The sequence below is a fragment of the Typopeltis vanoorti genome, chromosome 15 (assembly GCF_054136105.1).
Source record: "Typopeltis vanoorti isolate ZY-2024b chromosome 15, IOZ_Tvanoo_1.0, whole genome shotgun sequence".
Taxonomy (NCBI): Eukaryota; Metazoa; Arthropoda; class Arachnida; order Uropygi; family Thelyphonidae; genus Typopeltis; species Typopeltis vanoorti.
In genome coordinates this window covers 30035824-30050490 of record NC_143563.1, presented here as the reverse complement: position 1 = coordinate 30050490, position 14667 = coordinate 30035824, and the positions used below count along the sequence as shown (strand labels likewise).

Below are 14667 nucleotides of genomic sequence, written 5' to 3'. Positions count from 1 at the left end.
TGAAAGGGCAGTTTCACTGGAACAAACATTGTGGGCTCTATTGGTTAGAGTTTCAATAATGCCATATTGCTGAGAGGGGTGGTGGTGGGAGAGTTTGTGAATGTATCTGCCTGTATGAGTAGGTTTTCTATATACCGAGAAAGAAAGGTTACCATTAGTAAATAGGCTGAAGTCATAATTTCATATACGAGTAGCCAAAAGATGTCATATATCAGTATTTCTATCATCACTGATGATGACAGAAATACTGATAATCAAAATTTCTCCTCTGAACGATTTAACTTGTATTGTACATAAAGAATTATAAGAACCTACTAACACTAATATTCATAGAGCATAATGCATGGAGCACAACATATTAGTTTTCAGTGTTAAAAGTCCTAAGATTCAAGACAGCTTGAATAAAGAATATATCAAACCAATGCAATAGTTTGATATATTAATTTGTCTCCTACACATGAAAGGTTGAACATCTGCAGTACATTAATATAGAGGATGGGCTCATTTTTATTTATTTATATTTATATAATTTTTTAAAAAAATTATATAAATATAAAAAACTATGTAAAATTATAATAATTTTACATAGTCTGGAAACCATGCTCTAGACAACATGGTCACTTCCCACCTCCAATAAGTAGAGTCTCACACCATGCAATGAAATTCATATACCACCTAGAGACAATCACCCATGCTCAACATGGGTGATTGTCTCTAGGTGGTATATGAATTCTGAAGTGTGTTGGATGGAAAGGGGGATACATTAGATGAAATCTGAAGTGTATTGGATGGAAAAGGGATACACATTAACCATCTAGCCAACCAGGCCAGTTGCTATTGTGATTATGAATGATGCCACCTATACAAGAATGCAACTATAAAATGCAATTTTTTTATGATTGACTACAACCATTTTCATATTGAAAATTCAAAGTCATAGATCAGTAATGATTCAGAATCAGGAGTCATCTTCAGATTTAGCAGGTCTTTTCTTTAGATGATGAATTAAAAAAAAAACATTAATTCAAGTGGCCATAGTTCCATGGCCATTCACAGAATTAGGAGTCATATGTTTATAGCTTATAAAGTAAAAAAAAAAAAAAAAAAATTACATATGTGTCAGCACCCATGTTTATATAAAATTTTTCATCCAAAAGACACAGAAAACATTATTAGTCAATGATCATGTCCAGGGAGTCACTGGCTAATTGAGGAAGTGCACTTTGCAGGTCATGCAATGCCTGAGTACTTATCTCTTTTCTTGCAAAAAAAAATTTGCCAAAAGATGCACTCATATGTCCACTGGCAGTTTATTCTATTCACTCAGCATATGCCATAAGAAGAACTTGGAACTCATCATGTTTCTTGATCATATACTTACTCAGCTTCAAGAGATGACCAAGAGTTCCTCCAACCTGCTATGAGCTGCAAAATGTCCTCTGTGTCTGTATTGTACAGTATGAGGTATGATAGAAGCATATCAACTGATATGCTTCTATCATACCTCCTCTCCTTCTATTTCTAAAACTTTATGTAAAACTTTGAAGACCAGACCTTCAGTCCATCTTCCCATCAAAATTTCACACACCAGATGCCAAATCATTTTAAATGTTTTCTCATTTCTACAGAACTCAAGGCAACTATAGCTGAACACATCAGTTCAGATGTGGTCTTATCAAAGCTTGTAAAGCAAGAAAATAACATCCTCACACTTACAAGTTAGCATTATCAACTTCAACATTTCATATATGATGTGATGATGTAATCACCTTAGCAATGTACTTTAACTGTCTACTATAAGTAGACAGTTAAAGTGTCATGGTAGTGGTCCAAGCACAGAACCCTGTGATAACCATTCATTATACTCATTTTCTTAGAATCAGCTCCTCCCCACATCACTCTGATACTTTTCAGCCAGCCAGCCACTTTCCTATTCATGTCACAGGCTTATCTCGACCTACCCTTTGTATATATATGCAATAATCTCCCATGTAAATCCTGTAAAATGCCTTGACAAAATTCAAAAGTATCATGGTATTGAATCTCACTACAGCAAGACCACAGGAATAGTTTGTTTTAGTGGACAGTTTACTATAGTGAAATTCTTTTAGAATTATATCTATCAGCTTTTGTCAAGACTTTTCAGCAGTGTGTAATGGAATAAATTTGTTATAATGGTGTTTCTATAGTGATTTTCAGTTGTATATATCCATTACACATATTCAACTGCACTGTCACTCACTGTAAAACATGAGTACATTACCAAAGACCTACCTTGTCTTGCAAAACAAAGTCATGCAATTATCTATGAAGGATCTCTATATGTTTCTAAATTATTTATACATAATTCTGAGACACCTGCATATATTTCTCCCTATAACATTAAGCTGCTTTAAGCAATTTCCCTCAGTCCTGAAGAAATTGGCTGCTATGTTTTATATAAATATCAATCCCATACATCAGATTTCAGAACCAAAAATTTATTCATGCCATGTGGGGCTTGATTAAAATTAATTATGCATATTAATTAAAAAAAAAACTTTACCTGATTATCAAACTTCAGTGACTGAGTTCCAACAAAAAACCTCACTGCTTCAGTTTCTGCAACCTGTGAAGCAAGAGCTCGTGCCTGCATTAAATTGAAATTTAAAAAATTACCAAAAGATAAATATCTTCTGATATTTTCTGACATGAAATATTATGTATTTATCTAAGTCTGACTGACATTTAGCAAATTATTTTTGGTAATATGTTTATAATAGAGGAATCTTTATTGAACAGTTTCAAATAATACTTACATTAAGTTTTTTTTTTTTTAATGTGACTCTCTCACCATTAAAGGTTGTAAACCTACAGTACATTAGCATCATGGATGGAATAAGGTTTTATTTTTCATTTATTTTTATTTACTTCAAATAATCTGGAAGTCTTGCTCTTGAGACACAACATGGAACTATTTCAAGCAATTTCAGACCTCCAATAAACAAAGCTATGGTTTTATGCTGATAATGAAATCAATCTCTTATGTAAAGGCATTTACAAATACCTATACCACTAGTAGGATTCAAACCTGCAGTGTGTTGGCTGGAGAGAAGTTATAGTAATCACTTGTCCAACCAAGCCATCCAAATTTACAAGTGCTCTGAATAATTCAAAAACAGTAAATGAATAAAACCAGACCTTCTACTGCCTATTATAAAAAAAAAAAAAGAAAAAAAGGTTTTACAAAAATTCATTTGTAATGAAATTATTTTCATTACCATTTAAGCATTAAATATTCATCAGGAAGATGAATACGTGACACTTCAAAGTCTAGAAAACTATAAACTGCAATATTTGCAAAAAAATTATGAATGTATGAGGATTATTTGAAAAGTAAGATAATAAATTTTATTACTAAAAAGCATGTATTGTTAGAACAAAGAAATTATGCAATATGTGTGAACCTCTAAATGTGCAAAATGTTTTTCTTTTTTTTTCTTTTTTTTTTTGAATAATCATCCTGTCAATTCAGAAAACATGTACCACTGCATGATCAATGAATTTACAGTTGTGTTGCAAAAATCGTTACCCTTTCCCAATATGGGGAGGAAACAAAGAGGGGATTATTATCCCAATCTGCCTCCATAGCACCAAATTTGTATAAACTAATTCACATCACTGTCAAGCTATGGGTCTGACATGCATTTCTTCTAAGGTATGAAAAGAAATGCATGTCAGACCCATAGCTTGACAGTGATGTGAATTAGTTTATACTAGGAGATGAAGAGTGAAGTATCTTCCATATAATATTCTGTAACCATCTACAGGTGTGGGTAATCATAAGGAGCATGTTTGCTAATGCAGCAAAATCACTATTTTATAAGTTAAGGAGATAGTAATATTTAATTTGTGTAGGGGTTTAACAGCAAAAATGAAATTTATGGTTGACCCTTGAATCACGATACTGAGAAGAATATATCTATGTCATATGCATTATCCGACCAAGAGACCACAGATATTATAAATTTTATTTTTATTGGCAAAATAATCTGACATAAATATAATATAATATTTTATATATATTCTTTGTTGCTACAATTAGACTGTTTTTATTAAGACAAGGATTCAAAATGATAACTCTTACTGGCTTAACAGAATTTATATGCATAATTTATATAATTAAAAAAGATAAGCTATATATATATATATATATATATATATATATATATATATATATATATATATATATATATATGAAAGTCAGTCCAAGAAGAGATAAATAATCTCTTCTTGGACTGGAGTGGAGTGTTATAGAAAGTGAGAGAAAATGATGCATGGTTTTTCTTCTGGGATATAAATTAGGATTGTTTTTGGTGGAATTAAAATTTACCAAATTATCTTCATCCCCACTTGAGAATGGCTAGAAGATCAGTGTTTAAGGAATTGGCCATAGAAGATCTTGAAGCTTGAGTCATCTAAGTAGCAAGTTTTTTTGCAAAGGACAAAGAAGAATGGAGTTACTATCATTAGCAAAACTATGAATAGCATTAGATATTAGTGAGAGAAGATCATTGATGTATAGGAGGAGCAGGTAAAAGCATAGAGCCTTAAGCATACTCTGGTATTGATGGAAAAACAGATAAGAAGGTGCCATCCACATGACACAATGAATGATCAGAGAGGTTAGTTAGTTATATTTGATTTTTACGATGCAAAGACATTAAAAGTCATACTGTGCCAGGACACAGGTTACAACAGTATGTATGGTAAATGGTCAGTAGGACAATCACAAACATCCATGCCCCTGGTGGGATTCAAATCCACAGCCTCTTGGCTGGAAAACGGATATGCTAACCACTTGGCCAACTAGGCTGGCAACCATAGAGGAAGTTGGCAATCTGCTCACAAAAGGTAAGAAGGAGAATGATAAAATGGCAGCTAAAGAAGACCATGATGTCAGACTCAGTCAAATACTTTGGAAATATCAAGAGTGATTACATGAGATTCTCCAAATCTTTCCATGACCCATGTCCAAAAATGGATGAGGTCACCAAGGAGGACTTCTATAGAATGAGAAAGGAAGAATCCATGTTGGTGGTCACTAATTAACCAATGGATCTCTATGTTGTGAAGTACTCAGTACTCTCAAAGAGTGATGACCTTCTCAATCACTTTTGAGAGTACTGAGGTGAAGGTAATGAGACAATAGTTTGATGGCTGACTTTTATTTTATTTTCAGGAACAAAACTGGACAAATGCTTGTTTTCATGATGTTGGAGATGCCAAATAAGTAAGAAAGCTTGTAAAGTCAATACAGGATGTGTGCTAATTCTGGAGAAGCTCTTAGTACTACTGGAGGGATACAATCTTGACCAGAAGACTTCTCTGTATCATGACTGTGAAGTATTTTTCTGATGTTCTTCTGACAAAAATCAGATGATGCATATTAATTGTAGTTTTAGGAATAAAAGGGAAGATTTGGAGAAGAAAACTGATGCCAAGAGACAACTGCCACTTAAGCAGAAGGCAAGCTTAGCACATTTGGTCCTTACAAAAGTCTTCATTACATGTGCAGTTGTTATGGGTTGTAGTGTAGTTAAGATTGGACATTAAGTATATGTTGCATTTTTGGCACATTTACTGGAAAAGCAATGCTCAGAATAAAGGTCCAGGATTTCAAATGGAATGGGAAATGAAGGCACTCATCTCAGAAAGAATAATTTTGGTTATTAGATTGAAGTGCATGCTTGGATCAGAAGAGTGAAAGTAATAATCAGTCTATGGAAAAAAGTGCTATTGTAGTGCTATAGGATATGAGGTGGGAGAAGGATGATCTGCAGAAAAAGAAACATGAACAAGGTTATGGTCAGAGTTGCAAAGAGGAAAGCTAATATCAATGGTGTATTTGGAGGGAGAGCTAAAAGTCAGTAATGACCTAATTTGCATTGTCATTAATGACAGCATGCAACTCGGCTTCTCTTCCAGCTCGATCTGTGAAGATAGAGAAGGGGAGCCAGATGTGTGGACATTGAAATTTCCAAGGAAGATTATCTCAATGTTTGGGTGATTAGACTGTCTTTAATATAATTAGTATAATTTGTATATAATTTATATAATTACTTTAATATATTTTAATTTAATTAATAGTTTATATAATTTGTATAATCATCAGAATTAATAGAGGAGCAAAGGCAGCAATTAAGACAATAAAGTCAGGCAAGACAATGTTGAGCCCAAACAGATCATACAAAGAAGATTCCAGACTTGATAACCTTCGGAATGGAATATCAGAGCTGACAAAAGCACACGTTCCATCCTTCTTATGGAAGACATCATGCATGATGTACTGCAGTAAGTTTAGGTGTGCTGTAGTTGTAAATAAATAATTAGTTAAATGACTATATATGTAAAATTACATAATGAAATAAAGAATTTATATAAACTACTAATATTTCATGATAAGTATTTCAACACGTCATCAGAATGAAAACATGAAAACTGAAGCAACATAAAGCAAGAAAGACCACACAAAGGTTACAAAGTGTATGGCACAGAGCAGGTTTAATAAAATATTACTGAATTTAAATTTACCGCTAACATCAAATTAAGTATTTGCATCTAGAATTGTATAAAGAGACACATCAAGAAAAACAATTATTCACGTATAGTGAAAAGAAACATATGTATGACTCAAAGTCCTTTCTGTGAGTTTAATATATATGTGTGTGTGTGTGTACACACACACACCTACATATATACATTTAACCCACAAAAAGTACTTTGAGTAAGCATTGCAAATACATGTTACAATTTGAAAACAAGATTGATGAGAGTTCAGAGTTACTATTTCCCAGATTTTAGAAATTTTTAGACTGTCATTAAGATTGGGTTGATTCCAAAGAGGTTCATAACATTCTTTGAAGAGTCTTTAGAATTAAAAAAAAAACTCGTGTGATGAATTTTTGTGTTGTCCTATAGGATCCTGTGAGCAAAAGAAAATTCAATTCTGCAAGGCCATATTTCTCAAATTGAAGGAAACAGACATATTCCATATATTGTGATTGTTGGATGTATATGGTCTGGCCAAAATAGAAGAGACTGTAGGAACAAGGAATCTGGTAGACTTCTGGGTGAGTCAAGTGCAGAAGTTTGTCTTTTGTGGAAAGTAGGCTTGAGGAAATCTTGTTTATTGTCTTGAAGATTGTATGGAATTCTAAAAAGTCCTAAAATATTTGATCCATTCAGAGATGCCTTTTATGCAAGGAATCGCAATTCTCTTGGTATCTGATGATGGGCTATTAGTAGGAGAATAATTGTCCAAGATGTGCTGTAATTTGGATGGAAAATATCTGTTCAGAATGTACAGATATTTTCCATCATTTTTTAGATTGTACAGAAGTACAATCTATAAAAGATAACCTGTTGTTATCTTTTATAGATTAATTCTTGTCTGAGTGGTCTTCAGTGGAACAAATGACATGCCCTAGGGAAAAGAGTTGGCAATGCTGAGTTTCTGCAAAAGGTAGTGCACAGAGTCCTAAAGAATATATCTTCTGATGAACACAGGCTTTTTATAAACTGAAAAGTTGAGAGTGAAATCCACTTCCCTCTTTGTCAGTGAATCCAAGAAAGAGAGGACTCCCTTATTTTCCTTTTCTAACATAAATTTTAATTCTAGGGAAAAGGTTGTTAATTTATCTAAGAAATTGTAATTTTCAATATGTGTATGACCAAACAGTGAACACATCATCAATATAACAAAACCAAGTAGAGGAACAAGGGGTGATAGTAGCGAAGAGACATTCCTCCAAGTGTTCCATGAAGTACTTTGATAGAAGGGTGAACCCATAGTGCAACCTTCCACCTGCTTATATAGATTGCCTCACTAGAAAAAGAATCTGGAGTGTATAGAAAAATCAAATAATTTCAGAATGTCAGCTAGAAAGTTCTTAGAGAGAGATGGATAGTTTTATCTAATGGAACATTCATGAAGACAGGAAACAACATCAAAGATAACATGATACCAGAACAGCGGAGGTGGAGGCCTTTCACTTTAACAATGAAATTTGTGGTTTTTTATGCAGGAAGGAGATTTTTCTGTTCTATTGGATATTAGATTAGATAAAAATTTCAACAATTTATATATAAGACTACCAATACAGTTGATTACTGGCCACAACGGAATGCCCATTTTATAGAATGGAATTTTTCTGTTCTGGAGACAAGTGCCCAAAATAGTAACAGTTCTATAGAATTCTCCCTGTCAGGATAGATTGAAGATTTGTGGATTACTACACATTAATACCTACACTCTTATGTAGAAAATATTTTTTGGTAGGAAGATAAAAAGGGAAAGAACAAAGTGTCACCCTAAAAATTGCATAAGAGCATGGTTAGTAATGGTGTTAAAACTAAATTTTTTGTTAGGAGAGGCAAATGAACAGATGTGTTGCCAGTCTGCTGTGAGTGCTTTGTTGGTAGATAAGTTCAAGGAAAAGTATGATAGGTACTGTATGAACAGAAATGGTGTTGGCTTTTTTTGCAATGAATCTTCAGACTCCATGAAGGGAAGGAGGAAATCCCAGGAAAGGAAAGTAACTGCATGTCAGTGTCATCATCATTAACATTGCTATAATCTATTTTGCTGTCTTTACAGTTGATGAAGTGTGTCCACTAAATATCAGCTCCTTGTTCAGTGTCACTCCAAGATCTCTTGTCTTTTTTCATATATCTTCACTAATTAAATGCACAAGCTAGCAGCACAGACTAATTAAATACACAAGTGACAGCACCACTTTCAAATCAGCAAGCCGTATGGTTGAATTTCATTGTGATGGGGAATTTTATCCTTGACTGCTATGACATCACTATCCTACTGATTAGAGACTTGAGGTGGCCAGAAAAGTACCATATTTGGTCTCCAGAGCAGAAGAGGATTATCTAATCTATGGTGCTAAATGTATGTCAGATTTTCAGCTGTGGACAGGCAGGATTTACATAAAAAATTTCCAACCATGTCTTCTGAATGGTAAAGTCAGTAGTACCACTCTTCTGTCCACAGTCAGCCAATTTAAATCTTACTGAGCCATGATATCAGCTTCACTCATTACAGCTGTCTCCAATTTGAGTCATTTGCAAATAACTGCACACCTACCATTAATTGCTACATCATACAAGCATGCATTTTGACTAATGCATGCAGATTTGGTCAACCAATTTTAAGGCAATAAAGAGAATTTTTGAAAAGCATCCAGAGAAGAGTGATTTCAGAGACATGATGTTTACAACAGAGAAATAAGTTGGTAAAGATAATAATAAATTATTATTATAGCCTAACCAAGTGCAAAATAAACTTCCAAGTTCGTAAAGAGTTTGTAAGAGACTGATATACAGAGTTTTTCCAATAACAAGAGGATGTGAGCAAGGGAAAAGAGATAGTTTTTTTCAGAGGGATGGGTAGGTATGGAATGTAATGTAATTGTGTGTCAATATGTAAGGTTCAGTATGTGAGCATTGTATTGAAGACTGTAGAGGTCATATGATAATATGGCTTAACCAGACAAAGGAAGATAAGAAAGCAGTGATGAATTCTTGTGTACTGTCATGGCAATACATATTCAAAACATAAAACAAATAATCCCTTAAAGAAACGGTGAAGATGATAAAATGTGAATTATGAATATCTATTCTGTTTTGTTCTATTCAAACAAAACAGGCATCTGAAGCAAAAAATTGCAAAGAATGCTCTAAAACATAAAAAAAATTATGTAAATTAAGACTGCCCTAGAAATAAAAAATAAAGAACAGCTGAAAAAATTACATCCCTAACAAACGAACCAATTTGAAACAAAATGAATAATATGAAAGTAGTGATAAAATCTTGCGTTGGCCCATCACAGCATTATATCTCTTGAGGCCACATTCAAAGAAAAGACAAAGATGTCATGATTTATATTATTTATGTCTTAATGACAAAGGCATACATAACTGGAAGAATGATGTATAAGAATCATAAAGTAAACTTATACAGAATAATACTGATAAGTATTCATGAAATTTTTATTACTTGCAATTCCAACCCATATATTATAGGTGCTTCTTCTTCCATTCTATTTGCATTAACTTCTCAATCAAATGATTGGCTGCCTAGTCTCTTTAAGTGCTAAATAAAATAATATAATCCAATAAATTTTCAAAACATATGACATTAAAACAACATTAATTTATTATGATATACCATCATTATGATATAATTTAGTATAATTATTTCATTAGTTTACATAGTAGTATAGTATAATATGGTACTAATTGCTTTGAAAGTGTACGATGTGAGGTGGACAGGACAATATATACTTATTAGGATGTTACTATATGCCAAGGAACAGGAAATGTTCAAGCAGATCAGTTTGGCAAGTGCAAAGTGAGTAATCATTATAGATGTTAACTGTAGTAATATAAAATGCTATAGAGTAGAAGCAGCAGTATACAATAGCAAGGGAATGACATTTCTGAAATTCTTGAGGGAGAAATGTCTCAAGCAACATGTAGTAGAGGGAACACAAGGATCAAGAATTTTAGATTTGGTCCTTGCATCAGAGGAGCTAATTGTAACTGAGATGTCAATCTTTCCCCCGTTGTTGAAAGTGACTATGCAGTCTTGAGAAGTTGAATAGACATGCAGAAGTTTTGAGGCAGAAGAAATTTATGTGGAATTATAAGGCAGACAATTATGAATCTTAGAAACCAGCTTAGGGCAGTACCACTGATGGAAGAATTGTGGGAGAGATATCAGCAGTGCATGGGGGATAATGAAGAAATATTTATCAACAGCAATGGCAAATAACATTACTCAAGTAAAAAATATGAAATAATTTGGTGTAAAGTGGATGACTAAAAAATCAAACAGGAACTACAGATGTAAAAGAGATTGTCAAAAAAGTATAAAGAGGAGAGATGGAGAGCAGTTGCATGAAAAATATAATTCAGGTCAGGAGGGTAACTAAGGAAGAAGTAAGGAAGACAAAAATGGAATATGAGGAGCGAATAGCTCTACAGCCAAAAGAAAATCCCAAGGAATTATTTTATGTAGCTAGTAAGAAGGAAAAAAAAAGATTGTGGACAAATGACCCTATCAGATGGAAAAGAGGTAAAGTGACCATTGAAGATGATATAGTACAGCTATTTAATGATCAGTTTATTGGAGCATTTCATTCTGAAAAGTAGGTTTTATTCCTATAGGAGTAGGAAGGGTTGAAGGCTTACAAGTGGAATAAGGAGAATGTGTTTCAAGTACAAAGTATTCTGGAGATCAATGCTGCAGTGGGATTGGATGGGATTTCTTTGAATGTTTAGAGAAAATGCAACAAGGAACTGACATCTCCATTGATCAAGCTGTTCAATTATAGCCTAGTTAGTGGGAAAAGATTCACTGAGTGGAAGATGGGGGGGGGGGGAATCATTGAACAAGGGTGGTGGTAGAATGCGTGCATCAAATTATAAACCAGAGTGCATTTCTTCTGTGATTAAGATTTTGGAGAAATTAATAAGAGATTCGTTAATGATATGCTTATACTGCTTGAAAATACGTACTGGTATTCAGATTCCACTATTGCCTTTTAGCGAAGGACAGAGAAAGGAAGAATAAGGGAAAATGTTATTTATACAAAGGAGTGCGAGAAAGATAATATTATTATTATTATTCCTGATACCTCCAAGGGGTCCGAATAAAAGGTAATTCTTCAATCACAGTAATAAATAAATAAGATGCATTAATCGGGGAGGGTATAACGAGTGTGAAAACAAGCTACTCGTGATGAATCAAGTGACTCTATTGGTCTAATAAGAATACCTGAACAAGTTACAATACGATTTTATTGACATATTTGTATTTTTAATATTCATGATTGTCAGATAAAATTTGTCATTCTCTTCTGTCAAAATAAAAAATCCACGAACGTTATTAAATGACTTCTGCCAAACACGTAAATACTACTATGTATCAAGCAGTGACAAACACCTTTGCGTTAGCGATCTGAAGGGCATAACTGTATGAAAAGTATATCGAAAATCATAATCCATTGTCTGAAAAGGAACTTTCCATTCACATTTCATTTCTAATATCACTGTACTCTTTCTTATTTCATTCACACTCCAAGTTCTAAATAACCAATCTGCAGGGGAAAAAATAACAATCACCTGTTAAAAACAACGATTACTAGTGCTGCCATCATAGATTTTTCTTAGCTCTCAAAACCTAAAATTATCCAAATTCATTTTGAGTACTGTACATGTCTTAGTGTAGATTTTTCATCATTTCATCCAATGATAAAAATGAGATAAAATCATACAACGTTTAAAACTCAACATAATTATCTGGATTTTATCATCTGGATTTCAGCATCCATTTTTTGCAATTTGAATAATTGTGTGGAAATGAAACGACCATGTTTTTTATTATTACTTGATGCACACAATAATAATAATTATTATTATATGGGCACCACCATGCAGTCCGAAGACTCATCGTGGGAGACCCGAACTATTCACGCAATCTATCATACCTCTACTTGAACCAGTGGCGCACCCGAGGGGGAAAGGCCCCCTGATTCCCTGAAAGAAAAAGGAAAAAAACACTAGAAAATTTTCCAAAAATCTTTTCCTAATTAAAATTCATATTTTTATTTATGTTGTGTCGTGTCTTCTATTTCTATACTACTTATGGATTAGCGATCATTGCAGATGCTGTCACAGGTCGTATGCGATGCATAGTGTGTATTCTCAAACTGTTTACTCAACTTCCTCCCCCCCCCCAGGATTAAATCCTGAATGCGCTACTGACTTGAACCCACAACTGACTATGCCAATCCATTCCACTTATTCACAACTCTCCAAGCAATCTAGTCCTCCCAACCCCTAATAATAACGCCTTCCTTCAACTTCCAGGGATGACCACCTTGTTCTGGCCCCTCCAGCCAAGTGCTGAAACATTTCCCATGCATAGGCTGACCATATTTCCTTGAGACAAAAATGGATGGCATTGGGATGGCAAAAACGGGACGGGGGTTTTATAATATTCAGTACTCATGAAACTGTAAGACGATAAAAAAGTTTTACTTTGCCCAATATGTATGGTGATAAAACGTTGGTAGTTATTGCTTCTGATTTGGTACGTGCTGAAGAAATTTTGGTTCATAAATATTATTGATCAATGTCGACAAGCTCTCATTTGCGCGATTGGCTGTGACCCACAGTATGATAAGCCACAAGAGCTTCACTTGCTGCAATTTTATCATTTTCGCTATCACCATCATGTCTCACCATAGACGAGCTAATGTTTTTTTTTTTTTTTTGTCACTGAAGCTAGAATGTTTTCAGCATCCTTTATGGTTTCTGGCTACGTAGATGTTGGTTGATATCGCTTCTGTTTCCATAAGTAACGGAAAAATTGAATGTTGGCATAACACTTTTTTGTTCCATCACTACACAGTTTATTCAGTTTAATAAATTTGAATTCTTTCTGGAGATCGATCATTAAAACTACAGTTTCGCTTCTTTGACATTGCAAGGCTAGACTTAAAACTTTAAAAAATACAAAATTTAAATCACCGCCATTGAATAACAAAGCCACCGGTTAGCATACAGACAAAACAAAAACTAACGCTATAGCAGAACAGACGCCGCATCAGAGTCGCGCAAATGTTGCCAACATGTATTTATTATTTTCTCTGAATAAATCACTACAGATATCGATATTTAGTATCGAAAAATGCGACTCCATGTTTATACAAATTATTGGTATCCATGATATCGATATACGATTAAAGGTTATGAATAATAATTTATGATTCACCAATATTCAAGTATATTTATCAAATCAAAAAATCAGCTAGCGCCTTGTTGTTCCCGTATAGGGAGTAGGTGAGGCCGTTTTTAAGCCCTATCTAACTTTTGGAGACAGAGTGGGCAGTTCAATCTCCACTGGTAGCCAATCAGAGATAGCTGGCCTAAGGCTATCCCTAATTAATCAGCACGCAGAGAAGAAGGCGGCTGGTAAGTGCCGCCATCTGGTGGTCCCTAACCCTAACACAATATATTTAATGTCCGAAAATAGTGTGGGTTCCACGGCCGATTTTCTTAAGTTTACGGGACGAAAAACGCGCTAGCACGTGCCAGAGATCGACTAACTCTGGAACCGGTAGAGAAAAGACAGAAAAAGTCCCTCTAGTCGGCGACTAGATTCGAACGACTTTCGTCGTGGGGGTCAAGCGCTGTAGAGTGCAAACGCCACTTCTACTGAGCTACACAAGCTCTAAGTTTTATTAAAAATGGGACAGTATTGACATTTTTATTAAAACGACGGGACGGCTAGGAAATATGAAAAAAAAAACGGTACTGTCCCGTTCAAAACGGTATGTGTAGTCAGCCTACCCATACACAAATCCTATAAACCCTTTAAACAATTTACATTTTTCTATTCATATCCAATCTAGTTCTTCTATCAACCAACTTCTGCAATCCACACACCCTCAATTTATCTTCATAGGAAACATTCTGCAACTGATACACGGTCAAAACAAGATATCATTTAAACAACAATTTGACCGGTGATTCAGAACAATTCAGATTATATCCAAGAATCTGATTATAGTCTATCAGGTAGCATCATGAAATATAGACTGTTCCAAG

At 34.1% G+C, this 14667-nt stretch overlaps 1 protein-coding gene across 2 annotated transcripts in view; it reads right to left on the bottom strand.

Annotated features, from left to right (window-relative positions):
* The window catches only part of LOC150098556 (EARP-interacting protein homolog), a 74773-nt gene extending 62512 nt beyond the window's left edge, over nucleotides 1–12261 (bottom strand). The window contains exons 1-3 of one of the 2 annotated variants that reach the window (XM_090404964.1): nucleotides 12178–12261; nucleotides 10049–10144; nucleotides 2546–2629 (exon numbers count right to left, since the gene is read on the bottom strand). In XM_090404964.1, the coding sequence (XP_090261090.1) occupies nucleotides 2546–2629; nucleotides 10049–10090 (126 nt within the window). In that variant the 5' untranslated portion in view covers nucleotides 10091–10144; nucleotides 12178–12261. The other variant, XM_090404963.1, reaches the window with a different exon arrangement.
* Nucleotides 12262–14667: the final 2406 nt, after the last annotated feature.